The sequence below is a fragment of the Magnolia sinica genome, chromosome 11, assembly GCF_029962835.1.
Source record: "Magnolia sinica isolate HGM2019 chromosome 11, MsV1, whole genome shotgun sequence".
Lineage (NCBI taxonomy): Eukaryota > Viridiplantae > Streptophyta > Magnoliopsida > Magnoliales > Magnoliaceae > Magnolia > Magnolia sinica.
Window position 1 is genome coordinate 34,121,887 of NC_080583.1, and position 20,027 is coordinate 34,141,913.

At 38.9% G+C, this 20,027-nt stretch overlaps 1 protein-coding gene across 4 annotated transcripts in view; it reads left to right on the forward strand.

Moving 5' to 3' along the window:
- Positions 1–20,027, forward strand: part of LOC131219018 (suppressor of RPS4-RLD 1) — a 140,992-nt gene that overhangs the window by 44,122 nt on the left and 76,843 nt on the right. For all 4 annotated transcript variants that reach the window (XR_009157955.1, XM_058213982.1, XM_058213981.1 and 1 more), the window contains exons 7-9: positions 6,574–6,640; positions 16,273–16,373; positions 16,504–16,611. Coding sequence is in view for 3 of the 4 variants with exons in the window: in XM_058213982.1 (XP_058069965.1) it covers positions 6,574–6,640; positions 16,273–16,373; positions 16,504–16,611 (276 nt within the window). In the remaining variant the exon portion in view is untranslated. The remainder of the gene's footprint in view (positions 1–6,573; positions 6,641–16,272; positions 16,374–16,503; positions 16,612–20,027) is intronic.

The window sequence follows — 20,027 nt, forward strand, 5'->3', positions numbered from 1 at the left end:
AAAGTAGCCATCAGGTCGAGGGTCCATTATAATCACAATCAATTAAGTTACATCCCAAGTTAGAATGTACATATATAAGTGGGGTTTTCCACTGATAAATGTAGCTATTTAAGTTCCACAAGCATGAGAAGATATACAAGTACAACATATAGATGTTCATACAAGATAAATGTTGAGTATATAATTTGATAATCAGATTCAATAACTAGCACAAGTAATCATGAATTAGAGATATCAGTTATTAGTTGAAATTAAAATTGAACTATCACTTAAGCTAACATGAAAGAGGATAGCTCAAGGGGAAAGATTCATCACAGTATGTTTTGAAATGCCTACATTGTCGCTAGTAAGTGCGTGCGCCCTTAGAGTCTTCCCGAGATAGACTTGACTCGACTTGCCCTCAGCTCGAATAAAGTGAAATCGAAACTATGATATTAGACTATTTCTTAATTGAGATTAGGAAATCAATTAACCAACCAAACCTCTAATTAGAACTCCAATGCAAGGTTTGAGAGAGAAACGCACCTAGTTGCTTCAACTTAAATTAGCTCAACCCCCAACATGAACTTGGCTAAATCAACCTATCACCGCCACTTCTCCTTCTCATTTTCTCCCTTTTTTCTTACTTCTTCCATTCTTTATGTCTTTCCTCACTCGGTTGAATGAGTTAGCGAGTCCAAACCCAGCTGAACCCGATTCTCCCCCACTCTCTCTTCCTTCTCACTTTTCTTCTTCTCCTTAAACTCCCCAGTCAACTTGTTGGATTCAGGCCCGATCCAACTGAGTCGACTCGATCCTCTCTCTCTCTCTCTTGTTTCTTTCTTTTCCTCTCTCTCCCTCTCTTTTTTTTTTTTTTTCTTTTTTTTTTTTTTTTAATGTACTAGCCCACCTAGGATGCAGTCTGATTTGATGACACTTGGTTTCACCCCATCGATTCGTTTCAATCAAAACTCACAACCTCTCCTTCAACTTAGGTAGTTGCGTTAAGAATACATGGAAATCAGATTTCGAGGTAGCCTAACACAGACATAATTCAGTAACTCATGGAGTTAACTTGATGGAAAGTTTGATAAAAATAGATTGCAACTCGAGTTACCCTAAGTTAATACCTAACTGATTTGAAGTTCCACAAACTAACAACAACATAGGATAGACTGAACTAAACACACCCAAAACTAGGTCGAATGAGTTTAGTTCCGACCCTAAAACAAGAGGGGCGCACCGAGTCAGTAACTCAATGACTCGGTGAAGAATTTGATGCAAACGACTAATTAAGTTGGCTTACAAACTGAGTTTGCTGACTAAACGTTGTACAATATGGTTCATTGGTTTGAAAGCAAACCACCCAACTTCACTCAGTAGCTAATGGTGGCCGGCTGCATCCCAGTCCTTACTAAGTTAACTCAGTCACATGTGACTATAATGATTCTAAACTAAGTTACCTCTTTCGTGTAGTGAAGCTACCTGAACCTGCGGTGATTTTTAAATAGACACCGAAGTTGGGCAGCCCAGACTCGCATCGAACTCGGTCCACGACTCACTCTAGTGGTGCTAGTGTGGCCAATAGCTACCACATGCACTTTCTCTCTCTCTCTCTCTCTCTCTCTCTCTCTCTCTCTACTCAGCCAAATCTCAGCATAGCAGCACTGGACGACTAGGTTCGACCCGACTTGAACCGCGTTAATTCAGTGTGGTTTTTTGACGAGGAAGAAGACCCGCCATTAATGGCAGATCTCGATATGTTGCATTTTTCTTGGAAATGAATGCATTGGACGGTTTGAATTGATGGGATAGAGCTAGAGGATGCTGGGTTTAGAAGCTCCAATGAGATTTTTTCATTGGTTTTGAGCTTAGAAGTTTCGGCCGAAATCTCCCTAGCCGTCGCAAGAAATGGAAGAGAATCCCGCTGTTGCTTGATTCTCTCTCTTATAGAAAACCCTAGCTCTTCCTAGACCGTTGGATGAAAACTAAACGATCGGGATGTGATTTTTTATGCCACAACTGCCGCTTATAGTTGTCAAGCCAAAACCGGTCACTTGTGTTGCTCGGAAACCCTAAACCGGGGTGGAACGGAGGGCCAAGATCTAATTAAACGGGTGGCTGGGATGGACAGACGCAAAAAGACGTGGATTACTAGCCTGTCGAATGGAAATTCCTGACCGCAAGCAACTCCATTGCGCTCGTTGTTGCGTGCATGCACGTGTGCATGAACTGGCACGGATGGCGTGGTTTTGGTTGGACGAGGGTGCTCCATCAGATGGATGGTTTGGATTTTCAAGCTGGGTAGTGGAGGTGGGCCCCATCTCGATTAGATGAACGGTTGTTTGCCTGTTCAAAACGTGTTGAGCGCGGGAATGGGAAAGGAAGAAGGGATTTTCCTTCTTTTGGAAATCCCGGTCAAACTCATTTTGACCATGTTCGGTATACTGCAGTCATACAAGGGTTGTGTACGTGCGCACTTGTGTGGGGCCCACCGTGATGAATCTGACAAATCTACTCCATTCATTCATTTTGTGATGTAGGATACATGTATGGATGTCATGTTCACTGGAGATTAGTCAAAGGACAATTCAAAGCATACATATCCTAGGACCTGTGGGTTATGGGCCAAGCCCACTAAACAATAATTTCAGCAGAACAGTTCACCAAACAGTAATTTCAGCAAGCAAAAATTCATGTCATTTCATTAGAAATCATCCCCACATGTACACAATCATATAAAGATTAAATCGCAGGATGTCAAGGTTGTTGGAACAACCCCTTAGCACAGAATATCAACAAAATACTCATGGGCAGATTCATACACACATAGAATTTACCATACTCATTCACCACATAAACTATGTTTCGAGGAGATGAAGATCACGTGGGATATGGGGTGGAATAAATCTGTAATTTGGGAATTGAGGGTTGTGGGAGGAAATTGGGAGAGGGTCTAGGGTAGGTTTTATGTGGGAGGTAGGGACATAGGGTGTTGATGTTTTGGGCGCAATGGATTAAAGGATTTAGGCTAGATAAGATCAAAGAGGGTTTTTAAAAGGAGTAGAAGGAGATGGAAAGACCATACCTTGCAGAAGATAAACATGTGAGCGAGTCGCACGCCCACAAAAAGATGGAATCTCACCACCTTGCTCCAAGTCTCATGGAGGGTTCTTCGAAGTCGCATGAAAGAAAAAAAGGCTTCTCTTTAGAAAGCAAATGTGTACTCTTCATCCCCCTAGGGTTGGACGTTCCCCCCCCTTAAATAGAGTTTTTACATTTAAAAGTAAAATGATCAACATGCCTCTTTTTAAAATCTAACAAAGTAGGGGCCCACTAAGAAATCCAAACCAACCAAAATGTGCAGAAAAATAACAAAACATAAATGGACACTAAAAACTAAAATCGGACTTGATCACATGGTGGGCCACCATGTGATCTCAACCAAAACTCTTAAAAACTATCCTGGCACTCCAAATAATGCAGCCCATGTGCATCCTCCCAATTTGGGGCCTTCATGATGCACATCCTATGCACATGGGGTCTTCAAAGTGGCCCACGGGCCAGGCCCAAGTAGTGATCACCCAAATAAAGTGTGGGCTGGGTTGGGCCAGGGCCTGGGGCTCTCCTACGGCGATGCTGGTACACTCTGATGTTTGCATCATTTTGTCAGCTCGAATTAGGACCCAACACAAAGGGTGAGGCAGATCCTAAACTCAGATGGGCCATACCTACCGATCTCACGGCCAACTATTGATTCCCTCTAATCTGATGGTCGGATTTCTTTTAGATCTGATCATCACTGATCAAAAGGGTTCTAAAGGCCCAAGGACCATCCACACAATGATTAGTAGTGAGATTTGAGGCCCAGATCGCGAATTCTTGTAAATCTCAGTTGCATTTACTCCCAACTTAATCTTGTAGCTAATGAACAATGGACTTGGCAATTCAAGCCTCATAAATGAAGTTTTCTAAGATCCATACCATCTAGGAGGTTCTATGGTTTTAGATAGTAGACTTGGTCAGAGATGAGGCAAATCTAACTCTTAGATTGGTGACACTTTCTAAACTTATGGTTATCCTTCGACCTCTGAAGATCTGACAGCCAGATCGTTTTACAAATGAATTATTTGATGATCTAGGGTTCTAAGGTTAATCACACGGAGTCTAATAGTTAATCTTGAATCGAATAACCAACCTAGTACATTTGAGTGGGGATTTCGCCTGACCAGACATCATGGACTACTGGACGGTTTGATTTGTCTATCGAGGAGATTGAAACCCTAAAAGTAGATTTCTCTAGTGGTGTGATGATCCATTTTGGGAATCGACGGATGGACAGCTTGATATACGGATGGAGATTTCTTTCAACAGTCAGATTTAGACTATAATGAATGTGAATGTTCGCTTTAGCTAGGTTTGTATTTATACTAAGTCAGGTTACGCGGTAACACCCGAGTATTGAAAGGTACGGGGTGTTACATACTAACAAAAGGCTAAAATAAATGGACATATACAACATCAAGGAATCCTAGAATGAAGAATGACCTAATGGCCAAATCGCATCAATGAAAATCCCTTCTTTCAAAGCATATGTTGGATGGTTCTTTCAACCCAATTGATGCATTTGGGTTGCATGGTTATGTGATTTCGGTGCATTAGGATTTTAGTTGTTATAAGAAAAAAAAAAGGGATTCTTGTCATTTTATTTTTGACACATGCAGGAAAAGGAGTCGAGCGAAAATTTGGCATCATTAGGCCTTTTTTTTTGTGTGTGTGTGTGTGTATTTTATGTTGACTTTGTGGGTAATGAAAAATGACTGGACATAGTGTCCTCAGTGGACTCTTTGGGTTCTCTAGCCTCTGTCTCTGCATTTGGTGGTCAATGATATTTTATGAAAGTTTTTGACAGGATCCTGCTGTTTTAAATCTGATGCAAAAAGAGTCTTTCAAATTGAGCACAACTAAGAATGAAGGGAAATTTGGTTTTCTTTTTGATTTTTTGAGAAGGGTATTTTAACTTGGCAAAATTCTCAGTTTTTGAAGGAATTTAGACAAACCTAAAAATATGGAAAGACAAAGGTTCTTTTGTCATTTCAAATTTAGATATGTTTCGTTTCTTTTCTTTTCTTTTCTTTCCTTTTTTTTTTTTCCATGGCCAAGTAACTTGAATGGCGTCTCCTATATGATTCAAAGTCAAATTGTTTGAAAAATTTGCTTGCAGAATTGCCAGTTTGAAAATTACTATTTCTCTGATTGTTTCTAAACTTGTAACTTTGCATGAATTCAATGCAATCGGATTATATTTTTCAAAGTCAAATTCTTTGAGAAATTTTTGTGGAATTGCTAATTTCAAAATCACCATTTCTCTGGTACCTGCAATCTGGTCGGTCTGAAGCGTGGTAAAAGAAGGATTGATGTCACCTAGGTACCCGTTTGTGCAAAATTTTCCATGTGACCATGAGTTTTTTAACACCAGATATGATTTGCAAAGCAGGATTTGCAGAGCCAACCCCAAATATGACGATGCTGATTTTAACACCCCATAAACCTCTCTACTAGTTTACGAGGAATTGTAGTGTCCTGATTCATCTGATGCACCAGTTTGTACATGTAGGGACATGATCTAACCATTGATCTTATGCACTCACAATGGATGGGTGCTGCGTAAAGAATCGCCCAGATTGTACAATTCTATCCCTTGGATCGGGGTAGCTGGGATGGATATAAGCACAGAATCTTGAAAATTTTGGGGTATTATCCATCCATGGTGGGGTAGGCTCTGCTGAACAAAATAGATGCATCAGTAAACTTTATGTTAATGAATCAGGATTCAGGACTTCATAATTTCTCTCTTCTATTGTTCATGGAATATTTTGAATCTTTAATTGATGGTGACTGTTTATGGATTTTTCTTTTAGTTTGCATATTTTTCATAGCTTTGGATTGTTTTTAGGAAAGCTTTGGAGGTCTTTTATTTGATTTAGGAGTGCAAGTTCAGTTTTGAGTTCGGGAAAGTTCCTGTAGTTTTTTGACAGTTACTGGATTGTTCTCTAGAAACTTCCATATCTTCGCTATTGCTGGGAGTTTATTGTTTTGAAGGTTTCTGTGAGGGTGGGTTGCATTAGCTAAAGGGATATGATCTATTTTGCTAAAGGTCTGAGATAAGCTTGTTTTAGGGTCTCTGTGGTTTATTTTGTAAGATAGGGTTCTATTTGCTGAAGTGATGCTTAGGATGTGATTTCGTTTAAGGGCTAAGTAAGAATGTTCTATGATCTATGGAGTAATTTATATGCTGTATTTCTGTGGGCTGATTATTGATTTCTGGAGGAATATTGATGAAAACTAGTTTGGTTGAAGGACTTGGCTTCCGAACTAGTTTTAGTGCTGTTTTCCTTCTGAAGTCTTTAACTGCTATTTCTAGGTTTTCCATTTATTTCTTTGTTTATTCTTGTTATCCTACACCTTATATGTGGTTCAATCATGTCTGCTTAACTATGAATTTGTGTCAGTCGGTACCAAAGCAAGTCCTTTCCATGCATATATCCTTGTCACGTAGAATTGATTGGTGTCTTAGTATCCCTTGATCTCCAGGCTATTGAGGACTTGGCAAAGGCATTGGAGTTCGAGCCAAATTCATCTGACATCTTACATGAAAGGGGTAAGGCTGCCATTCCTCTTTTTTTTTTTTTTTTTTTCTTTTCTTTCTTTCTTTCTTTCTTTTTAGTTATTATTATTTGATAGGTAAGCTGGGGTAGGACCTGAGACCTCGGTGTTGAAACGCAACCTGTCCACCATTGTGCTATTATGGACTTGAGCCCTACATTGCTTTCCTTACTCCTTTGTCTTATGGTCATGGAAATACTACAGAATTATGTTACCTGCATTTGGTTATGTGCATGAAGTACACTAGGGAATGAGTATGTTAATTCAAAATATTAGTGCTTGTTTAGATCATCATCATCTAAGCGTTATTACAACTAATTGGGGTTGGCTACATGAATCTTTTCCCGCTAGTCGACTCTATCAAGGGCAATAAGTTTAGTTAAGACCATAGGTCATCAAGTCTTTCTTACTACCTCCACCCACATCCTTTTGGGCGTTCCCCTTGCCCTTTTAGAGCATTCAACTTGTACCGGCACACTCCTAACCAGCAATTCTTGGTCTTCGATGCACATGACCAAACCATGCAAGTCTACTTTCCCTCATCTTATTACCTATTGGTGCTACTCCTAACTTCCCTCAAATGCATTCATTTCTAATTCCTATCCTTCCTTGTCTTGCCACTCATCCATCTCAACATCCTCATTTCATCTACACTCATCCTATGAAAGTGTTGTTCTTTAACTGCCCAACATTCTGTCCGATAAAGCATGGCTGGTCTTATAGCTATCTTACAGAATTTCCCTTTTAGTTTGAGGGGTACACAACGATCACATAAAACTCCAAAGGCAAATCTTCATTTCTTCCACCAACTTGAATTCTATGGGTGACATCCTTCTTAATCTCTCCACTCTTGAATTATTGACCCAAGGTATCGAAAGTGCTCATTTTGGGAATTTCCCGGTCAACAATCTTAATTAATTCCTCGTTCCCACTCCTATTGTTACTAAAATTGCACTCCATGTGCTCTGTTTTACTCTGACTAATTTTAAATCCTTTAGATTCTAATGCACCCCTCCATAAATCTACCTTTGTGTTTATGCCCTCCCTCGTTTTGTTATCAAAGCAATGTCATTTGCAAACAACATGCACTATGGGATCACTTCCTACAAATGCCTTGTTAACTCATCCATAGCTAACGTGAAAACGGGCTCAAAGCCAACCCTTGGTGCAAGCTTACTGTAATTCGGAACTCACTTCTCTCCACTAGTGGTCTCCGCATTTGTTACCGCTCTCTCGTACCTATCCTTAATCATGTCAATATATCCTGTTGGAACTCCTTTCTTTCCCAAGACCAACTAGATTAACTCTCTAGTGACTCTGTTGTAAGCTTTCTCCAAGTCATCCTATATGTCTCCATTAGTTGTTGAGAAACACCACTTGTTGACAAAGATTAGAAGAATACGACTTATGGAGTAATGAGGAAGAAGAAGAATAGGAAAAAGAAGGAAAGAAAAAAAGAAGAAGAAAAAAAAAAGAAAATAAAGAGGGGAACCGTTGAGGATTAGGAAGGGAAATACAAAAGTACCCACAAAACTGCTCTAATAGAAAAAATCAGCAAACCCTAGCTAAGGCAATACAAAATTCTGCCTCAACATAAAAAATCCAGCAAACCCCAGGCAAGGCATCACAAAAATCTGCTTTGACATAAAAAATCCTACAAACCCTAGCCAAGGCAACATAAAAATATGCTTCCACAAAAAAAATAAATTAAAAAATCCAGCAACCCTAGCCAAGGCAACACAAAAATCTGCTTCAATAGGAAAAATCCAACAACCTTAGCCAAGGCTACACAAAAACTTGCTTCCATAGGAAAAATCCGGCAAACTTAGCCAAGGCAAAACAAAAACTGCTTCAAGAGAGAATCTAGCAAACCCTAGTCAAGGCAACACAAAAATCAGCAAGTCCTTCAGAAAAATCTTCAAAAAATGAAAAAAATTGAAGAAGAAAAAAATGAAGGAAAAAGAAGAAAAAGAAATCCAAGAATTAGAAACCCTAGGAGCATTTAGGCTTTGATACCTATTAAACAACTACATTTTGCTAATCTCGAGGGCCAATGACTACAATGAGAGGAAGAAGAAAGAAGGAGAAGAAAGTTAGAAGAGAAACAATGTGTGTGTGTGTGTGTGTGTGTGAGAGAGAGAGAGAGAGAGAGAGATGCGTAAGGTCTATTGAAGCCCCAAACCTCTACTCTTATTTATAACAGAAATAGCGTCAATAGGGATCATGGGCCTTATTGCATGGACTTCAACCCAATGGACCTTATTCAACTATCAACCTTTCAACATTCCCCAACCCATTCAACCACTCCATCCAATAGCTCAATTTTTTTTACATTAGTCTTCACATATGATGATGCATCAATGGTTTTCAAAAACATTGTTCCAATTGGGCAATTTAAAATAATTAATTAATGTTCTTTGTTGTTGATTTGTCCACCCATTTTATGCATTCGTACACCCATACTTCACACATTCCTCTTTTTGCGTCTTCAGAAAATCTCTTGTGTGCATGACCTTGTTTTTCAAGAAAGGTATACGTAGCTCATGATAAGTAGGAGCTTTCATCCTATGTCCAAATTGCCTTATAACATCGACCATTTCTTTGAAACTAGTCAAATAGACTGTGTTAAATGCTATTCCATCCGGATAAACCATCTAGATGTATCGACTACTTCTCTCTCGATCTTCTTTTTGGTATTTGTTTTCCATCCTGGTTTGTACTCTCCCTTTACCCTTTCTCTTCACTTTTCTTGCTACATCTTCTGGAGTAGGGGTTACAAAGGCATTCATTGGACTTGTTGGGTGAGGTTGTTTACTACCAGAAAGTGTCACACCCTTATTACTACTAACACTACTAACAAATTGAACTGCTTCCCATCATCATCATCCTCTTCATCCTAAGAAAATTGAATACACTATCATTTATCATTCGTCCTATCATCCTTTTTCATTTTTAGATTCACCATGTATGCCTCTGTTTCGTCTTTTACCTCATTGGGGACCTTCGGGCATGTGGTCATATTTCATCCAACGTCAACAAGATGTTTTTTTTGTTAGCCAATCTTCCCTTGACTTAACCGCAAACACTGCAAGTCACCATATTCTAATCATTTGGATCTTTCAGATGAGAATATTTCCACTTGGGATCCTTCGAAGGAATGGTTGTAGATGTGAAAGTCATCATGAAAGAAAGAAGAAACCGCCACTAGAATCAAATAAATTGACCAATAAAGCAATAATGGTGTAGAACTTACCCAAGATGTTCTTCAAAATCTTATCGGACCCACCATGAAAGCTCCAATCCGGCGCCCATGCAAGCTCAAATAGTTTATTTTACTTTTCTATCTCTTCTGTGGCACCATGAAAGCTCCAATACAACACCAATCTCATGTGCGGTGATGATCTTAACTCACTATTGGAAGAAGAAATCAAGAAAAGAAATGAGACAAGAAATTCGGGGATAGTTGATGAAATGGGGTTTAAAAGAGCCTCTTATGCATTTTCATCGTTAAAGGGTGGTGAAATATCCAAAAAACCATAAAAATGAGGTACACAAGCACTGTTTTCCGTATTGGTATAGACGAATGTATCACACCCTTGGGATACGGCAACATATCGGTTATTGCATGGGATATATCATGTAATGTTTCATTGTTTTTGGGAAACATTGGGAAATTGGTTGAATTTTTCAATGAAACTTCAGGAGATGTTAAAAACGACATCATCACACACTTGAAAACCACACGCATAAAAATAAAATAATCACAAAAAACAAGTGCCCATAATAAGTTTCCTTATATAAGGTCCTAAACTATGTGCTGTCTAACAGAAGTGATGCAACTATATTCAAATTAATTCATATAATTTGTAATTCATAGAAGATATATATGAAAAACACAATCAATTATTATTATTATTATTATTATTATTATTATTATTTTAAATTACACACATGGTATACAAATAATTGAAATTAAAGTGTTTAAATTATTTCTCATATTAGAAATTTGGTTTATTTCCTTGTCCAAATGAGATTGGTGGACATTTATTGGATAGTTAAGACTAAAAAAATATCCAACGGTCCTGTTTCAATAAATAAGTGCTCACGAATCGAAGGTGAGGATCGTTCAAACAATCTGATTTTGGGACCATGACTTAGCCACAATGGGTTCCATAATTTAATTGGTCGAATTTGAGTTAATATATGACACATATATAATGAAATTTGAGTTAATATATGACACGTGTACAATTTCATTGGACATGCGCATCCAAGTGTTATTACAAATTTGGAAAGTTAGTAAGGGGTCCCAACTCCCGACTTGGGTGGGCAGTTGGCCGCCACTAAGATTTTTATGTGAAATCTACCCTGTTCACTAGGTGCGTCACCCCATATTCACAAGGCCCAAAAATCATTCCTATCCGCAATTCAAGTGGACATCACGATTAGAAACAATGCACCGGGTAGTGCTCACTCTCTAAACTCTTTCCCTTGGTGTTGACCCTCTGAATCATGTTTGGGCCCAATTTTTGGGTCCCATGCCTAAATTTTGTTGTGGCATCTAATGGTTGGAGTGGATTTCACATAAACATCATAGTGGGCCATGTAAAAATCAAGGGTTGGTGTCTCTCTCCAAGCTATTTCCTTTGGTGTTGTGGCCCACCTGAATCACGGGTCAACCCGATTTTTTAGCCTTGGGCCTAATGTGAGATTGCATATCTAATGATTAGTGTAGATCTCACATACACATCATGGTGGGCCCTGTAAAAAATTAGGGGTCTTATAAACTTTATTTTATTTTAATTTTAAGATATATTAACTTCTGAACGGTTGGGAGAGGGACGCCTACACTTAATTTTTTTATGGGGCTGACCATGATGTGGTATGCGAATTTCACTCCAACCATTAGATGTGCATTCTCGTGTTAGGCCCAAGGCCAAAAAATTTGGTTGACCTTGTGATTTTGGTGGGCCACACGAAAGGAAATAGTTTGGAGAGAGACGTTCACCGTTGATTATTTACATGGTCCCCCCGTGATAATTATATGAAATCCACTCCAACCATTATAGATGCCACACCAATATTTAGGCATGGGGCCCAACAATTAGGCCCATTCGTGATTCATGTGGGCCACACCAAGGGAAAGAGTTTGGAAGATGAGCATTGCCTTTTACACTATTCCAATCGTACGGTCCACTTGAATCATGGATGGGTCTAATTTTTGGGTCCTACGCCTAACATGAGGCGATGCACCTGGTGGTCGAGGTGGATTTTGCATAAACTTCTTGGTGGGGCCCACCTTTTAAATAGCGTGGATGAATGATACGTCATTGCTCGCAACTTTTCATTTTAAAAGACTAGGTTGCGCTATAGTTGTATGAGTTATTACGATAGTAGGAAGAGAGGGATTCAGATTGCGTGTAGAACACAACATCGATGTCGGTAATGTGTATACGTGGCAAAACTTTGTGGGTCCCACCATTATGCATGTGCTTCTTCAACACTATCCATTCATTTTGCCAGATGATTTTAGGGCATGAGCCCAAAAAGGAGGTAGATCCAAAGCTCAAGCGGACCACCCCCACATGAAACATTGGGGATTGAAAGCCTAGCATTGAAAATTTCTTAGGGGCCATAAAAGTTTTGGATCAATCTGATATTTGTGTTTTCCCTTCGTCTGTGTCCTTGCGACCTTGTGAACGGGTTGGATGGCAAATAAGCTTCAAGGTGGGCCCTAGGAAGGTTTCGACGGTGGGCATCATTATCCCCACTGCTTCCTATTGTGCATCGTACTTGAGCTTTGGATTGGCTTCTTTTTGGGCTCATGCCCTAAAATGATATGGCAAAATAAATCGTCAGCGTGGGGCCCATAGAGTTTCGTCGCATATACACAGTACTGACGTTGGTTTCTCTTCTTTCTTCCTTTCTCTCTCATTTTTCATTTTTCATTTTTAGTGTTTTAAATATTGATGATATCAGCTGATAATCCCACAATATATCTTATATCCCACCCGTGCGATATGAAACACACTAGTAGTGGGATATATCCCACATGTTCAATCTGGTGAGCATTTTCGATTTTCGATCCTTTTTTTCTTTCTTTCTGTAAATCATGTTAAATCAATGTCAAATTGTTACAAATCCAAGAATTTTCATGTTTTGCATGAAAAATCATGGATTGAGAGCTTCGATTTTGAGATTTGGAGGAGATGAGCCGAGTTGCGGCAAATAAAAAAAAAATCAAAAATTCCCAATTTCTCATAAATCAGTTGCAATCTGTGTCCAAACATAAAATCAAACATGTATGCAACTTGATCTAGTGATTCTTCTTTTTCTTTTAGATATATTGCTTGTGTTTCCTCTCGTCTTATTACATTTATAAATTATATGAATAGACTTTGAATATTCTTGCATCAATTCAGTTAGACAATGCACAGATTAAGACCCCATACAAAGAAAACTTATTATGTGTACTTGTTTTTTGTAATGTTTTGATTTATAATTGTGTATTGATGTCTTTTTTTTAACAATCATGTTAGTTTCGTTGAAAAATTCGACCAATTTCCTAATGTTTTCCCATGTTTCCAATGACAACGATACATCATGCGATACAAGCGATATATTCCCGTGCGATAACCGATATGTATCCTTATCCCAAGGCCTCGATACGCAATGTGATACCGATATTTTGAACATTGTCGTCGACACCAATAAGTGGGGGTACTTCCCGGGGTGTGATACCAGAAATGTCTTCCGATATTATTGATGTTGCACACACTACTCGTAAGGGTGTAAAATGGCAAATGCCATGGAGACGCGGCTAGGTGTACCTAGGTGCTAGGCGCATGCCTTGGCACTCCTAGATTCATGCCTAAGGCCAATGTCTCTCCTAGGGCTAGGTGAGGCACAAACCTAGGCCAAAACGCCTAGGTGTGCACTTGGTGCGCCAAAACACCTATTTGTGTATGACTAAATGCTATTGCAGTATGTTGTTCTTTTTATGGAAATTTTGACCCTTTTCTAACATTCTTGTCATGTTTTTGTTTTGTATTTTTTTTTTTGTGTGTGTGTGTGTGTGTGTGTGTGTGTGTGTGTGCCGTTGTGTGTTTGTGTGTGAGACGATATGCATATTTTTCTACATGTGTTAGTGTGTGTCTGTTAGTTTTTATTTTTAATTTTTTAAGAATGGTCAAATATTTTCATTATAAAACTAAGTACGGATATCGTATTGCAAATGGGGTTCACCTATGCATAGGCGGTGTTTGTTATTTAATTTAATTATTTTTTTTTTCTAAGAATGGTAAGAGATTTTCATGATAAAACTAAGTACTGGTATCATATTGCAAATGGGATTCATGTATACGTATTCGTTCCTGTATGCTCGAGTTTTTAGAAATGGAGTCACATCCATTCTCGTATGAGTATCCTTATATTTTCGTGTCTGCCCATCATAGGAGCTAACAAGCGTGATATCTGTCTTGGGAATCGCAAGGAATGGAACCCGCATCTAGTGTTTGTTTTCCCTCTTTCACTGTTCCAAAATAAGAAGGATATGCATGGGAAGGTCCTAAATGCATGTTACTAGCATTGTGATTGTGGATCTTGTTCGCCTTGAGAACTTGTTACTTATAAAAAAAGGAATTACAGAATGAATGAGAATTATCATAACTATGTCTATGTAACATTTTGGAGTAGGTGATTGTGAATCCGAACTCAAATACCTGAACCTAATCACAGGTGTTATTGAACAGACTGCAAAGTGGTCTGATCACTAATATAGTCGATCCATGATGTAGATCCCACCTTAATTGTTCACCCCCCTTGAAAGATTAATTTTGTGATGATTCTCAATGGCTATGGAAATGGAAATTTCACATCAATGACTTGATATGCATTCTGATCATTGATATGGACCATCCATCATTTAGGTCCCACCCTTGATTGCCCTTTACTATTAAACTCACTTTTGTCATATGATCCCATCGTTCAGTAGTTTGGGAAATGGATGATTCATATTAATCATGCTACAAACGATTCATATTAATCATACTATAAAGGCTTGGATCATTGATCTAGACCATCCATCATTTGCGTCCCACTCTTAGTTTTCCATCATTGTAAAAGTCATTTTTGTTGGATGATCCTAAACATCCATTCAATGGTGTTAGGTAAATGGATGGTCCATATTGATCATACTACAGACAGTTAGACCATTGATCTATACCATCCATCATGTGGCATCCTTGATTGCCCATTAATTTAAAAAGTGACCTTTGTTAGTCGATCCGATTCATTCATTCAATAGTTAGGTAAATGGATGTTCCATATCAATTACATTGCAAACAGTCTGATCGATCTAGTCCCTCTATCATGTGGTTTCACCCTTGATTGCTCGTCCTTCTAAAAAGATACCTTGATAAGATGATCCTAATCTTCCAATCAACGCTTGTAGAAATGGATGATACATATTGATCATACCAAAAATGGTCCTATCATGGATATCAACCATCAATCATGTGGTCCCACCTTGATTGCTTTTCCCTATCCGAGAATCACTTTGCTCGGATTATTCTCTCTGTCCAATAAGTGCCTAGGGAAATGGATTGTCTATATTGATCATACTATAAATGATCTACTTGTTAATCTACACCATCCATCATGTGGGCCCCACCTTTTATTGTCCATTCTTTTGAACTCACGTTGGTTCGGTGATCCTAGCGGTGCAATCAATGGCTAGGGAAATGGATGGTCCAAATTGACCATACTACAATCTATGCTATCATCAATTTAGACCCTCCATATGGGTCCCACTTGTGCTTGTCGATCCCTCTCAAAAGGTTACTTTTGTCAGATGGTCTCAACCATCATGCATTTCCCACCTTTGATTGTGCATCCCTCTCAAGTGGGGGCAAGGAGTTCCATAATGGTAACGGTGGCCATAATGATCACCACTACTACTGTTACAATACGGGCCATAATGCTGTTACAGCTTTTTTTTAAAAAATGTTTTGGGGCTGTTACAGGCCATTTTTTCTATGACGGCCATTGTGGCCATTTTGGCCCTGTAACGCGTAATGGTTACCACTGTTACCGTTTCGTAACCATTTTGGCATACCACGAGTGGGGGTAATCATTAGTGGAAAAATTGGAAAATTGTAGGTCATTTGGGCATTGTCATTCCCTAATTTTGGGGTATCATGTTGCCTATTAAGCATTTGAATATCTGGGTATTCCAATTTCCAGCAGCTCCAAACACAAAAATCGTACTCCAAGTGGAGATCGGAATTCCATGGAAATCTGAATGCCGCCAATCCAAATGACCTAGGGGTCTTCAAGTACATCTTCGACTAAGTAGCATAATAATTATCACACCAGCATGATAACGTCCCTGTCACCAACAGTAAATTGACTAGACTACATCAGATGCACATTAAAAGTACTATAGTTTACACTTCAACCAGCATTATATTTTTGTGTATTTGCAAAAGTAATTGTAGACACCTATTTAAGTGATGGTTAACTTTTGTATATATATATATATATATATATATTTTCAAGAAACTTCGGATTAGTGCATTAAAAGAAGTAAAAACAACACGGGTGACAATATGGCTGAAAAAATTGCAGGAATTGTTAATTTCAAGTTTAAAGATTACACCGCTGCTGTAGAAGACCTGTCATCATGTGTGATGCTTGATAGGGATAACAAATCTGCATACACATACTTAGTAAGTACTACAAGTTGTATGTGGCTTCTTCATGAGTTCAAATTATTCTAGATAGATGCAATTTCACTAATTTTCTTTTCAATAAAGTATTATTACCATTGATGGAAAGGTAATTTTGGTTTCATTGTAGGGTTTGGCACTGTCATCAATTGGTGAGTATAAAAGAGCTGAAGAAGCACATATGAAATCAATACGACTTGATCCCAATTTCCTTGAGGGATGGACCCATCTAGCACAGGTAGCCATGTGAAACTGCTTGCTATAACTTCAATGCAAAATCTTTTTTATTTTTATTTTTTTAATGGCAATCTGTAAGTGTGGACTGAAAGCATGTTTCATTGGTTTGGAGGCATTGCCAATTTCTCTACATATGGCCTTAGGCACTTGTATATAACTTTTTGATGAATGAGAACTTGTTTAGGATTTACTACACAGTGGTCGCTGACACTTTTTTGTTTTTCCTATTTAGCTGTACTGTTTTTAGAAGGATCCGTTGACCTCTAATCTTTGAAATATCAGTATGATCTTAGGTAAGATCCTGTCCAAACACAATCCAACCTGTAGATAGGGTCTTAGGACCTGACAGCTACCCGAACCTTGTTGGATTCGTGTCCGGGGCCTCAAAATACAGATACGGCAGGACCCGGACCGAAACAACTTGGGTGGGTCCATCTTTAGATGCACCAGGACCCAACTTGAACCCGACCTGAATCGAACCTAGGGACAGTCTATCTGACAGCTACCCAAACCTGGTTGGATTTGTGTCCGAGGCCTCAAAACACAGATATGGCAGGATCTAAACCCAAACAACTTAGGTGGGTCCATCTCTAGATGCACCAGGACCCAACTTGAACCCGACCTGAATCTGACCTAGTGACAGCCTATCCAAAACAGCCCCTTAATGGTTGAAGATAGAAAAGGGGGGATGGGGTAAGAAAACCATTGATGGTAGGAGGAAGAAGACGAACCAGAATGGCCCCTTAATGGTTGGATGAAGAAGATGATCTGAACCCTTTGATGGTCAGAAGAAGATGTAAAAGCCCTTCAATGATCGGAGGAATGGGATTTTGATGATTGGAAAACTTGGAGAAGGTTTAGGAAGCTTCACTCTCATTTGGTTTCTTCAGATCGAGCTGCTCTATGTTTGTATGTTTCGATGATGCTGTTTGGTGTCTTTTAAATCTTTTGTGTGAAATCTTTATTTTACAAGGCGGATGATGTTTAGAAGAGAGCTATGTGAGAAGGCCTTTTAAATCTCGTTTTATCGGTAAAAAAGGTCATGTCATTAAGAAACAAAAACAAGAAGAAAATCCATCAAGGTCATCTATACATTAATCAAGGCAACTCCAAAGGGCCAGCTTAGGTGATGCAAAATATGCTTTCTAAGCCATGACATGGAAGACATAATGCATAAATGTTGTACAAGAAGTTGGTAAAAAACTCAATAGACAATAGAAGCCATGAGAAAATGATGCTGGAAAAGGGGTCATATTTCTTCAAATTTTGTTGCGACTCAAGACCACGTTCCAGAAGTTATGTAATCTTTCACTTGCATCAAAGTTTTTTCTGAGATCTATGAGGACTATTTCTTCTATTTTGGAAGATTTTGTTGTTTTTGGCCTCAAAATATGACCACAAGATTAATATATGTTGTGTTTTTTTGGGGCCTTTTTGGTTGGCCTTGCTGGTGGTTTTACCTGTGTTTTCTTTTAAGAAACCAATGCATCAACGCTGATTGTCACTTTTATCCCTCGGTTTGTCAATCACAGTCTCCACTTTATGGCTAGGAATTCTGACTTGTTTTGTTAGGTGGGGAAGCTATAGACTTGGCTTCCTTCGAAACATGCTCAAATGAAGCCTCTAAAGATGAGAACATAGCCTTCATTTTATTTACAATGAAAGACAACTTCCAAGGAGTGGAACTAAAATCACCTTTTTAAACAGAGGCTCTATAGAAAATGTTAACACGTGATATTTCAATCTAACACCAATGTCCAGTGCAAACCTTGTTGGCCCATTACAGGATGGTGCTGGAAAGGAGGTTTCAGTGTAATAATGTCTTTTTAGGGTGGGAGTTCAGATTGTCTGGTGTATTGCTGTGAAAACAGATCTAAGGGAAGATGTGATGGATGGCTTTTAGATATCTCCTTGCCATAGCTAAAAGTTTTATTTTTATTTTTAAATTTTATTATATTCCAGGCGAAGCCAATGACAGCCGTAGTTTCCTAGTTTGGCCTTGTAACCAAATGGGGAGTTTTCTTTTTATTGTTGTATAATTTCCTGGCAGAATTGAGTCTTGTAGAGCTAGGATATAGAAGATCAAGGGCTCTTTGGCATTGACCTTTTGTTGGGTGACCTGCCTTGACAAAATCTTTAGTGTCCATCATCTTCAACACATGCCTAACATAGCAGTCCCTGGCTGCTATTTGTGTGTGAAGTGAGTGGAAATGGCATCTTCTCAACAAAGCGCGTTGGATTGTGATCACTCTGGGAGGCTCAAGGATTGGTGAATGACCTCTATGTCAGGACTGCTCTTCTTTACATAATCAAAACTCAAAAGGAGGTCAAGATCACCAGTGCTATATGGACCTTGCTTTTGAAGTAGTTTCGACCCAAGGAAATCGATGAGTTCATTGGCTTGCAGGAGCTGCTTTAGTTTTCAAGTTTGTCAAGGAACAGTAGTGATGTATAGTATAGCACTTACCTTTGATTGATTGGGGAAATTATCAGCAAAGTCATTTTATAATCCCTCTGAAAGGAGGAATATGGAAGAGGGGGTGGCACTGTCGACATGGATACAGAAATATCATAGCCGCCAAAGAATTGTTGTGTTTTGGTGGTCAGCGAGCAAAATAGGAAATTCAGACTATTGATCATCTAAAGAACTTTTGGTCATAGTTAATCTTTGCATTATGTGCTACGAAAATACTGAATTGGCAGATCACTTGTTTATTTACTATACATTTACAGCAGACGTTTGGAGATGTTTATCAGCCCTATTCGAGATAGTATGGATGATGCCATGATTGATGACAGAGTTGTACCAAGCATAGGATAGGGGTTGTAGCGGTTCAAAAGGCAGGTTGTATGGAGGTTGCCATTACTAGCAGGCCTTTGGTTGTTTTTGAGGAAACACAGTGTCAGGACTTTTAACAGAAAAGAGGAATTTCTAGGAGAGTTTTACCAGATGTCTAAGGTTAGGATGGTCCCAAGGTATCAAAACTTGGACTGGTGCAACCGTTTTAGTGGCTGTTCAGTTAGAACCAGTCCAACCGTTGGTCCAGCTGTTTGGGCTTGTTCTAGTGATGGTTGATACACAGGCACGTGGAAACTGTATATGTAGTGTTCATTAACTCGAAAAAAGGGCCAATAGATATCTTTCTGATACGTGAAGCGATTGGCTATATCAACTTCAAAGGAGAGCTAAACGAGGTTACAATTGATACGACTTTGGAGGATAGGAAAGTTTGGAAGTGGTCATTGGATGGTAAATTCTCCACTCATTCTCTAGGATCCTTGTTGAGGAAAGTTGGGCAGATTCGCCCCATGTTTAAGTGTGGATGAGGAGATGGTGGATCATTTGTTCCTTCATTCTAACTTAACTAGAGTCATTGTAATCACTTACTGTACTTTTTGGGATTAGTTGGGTGAAAA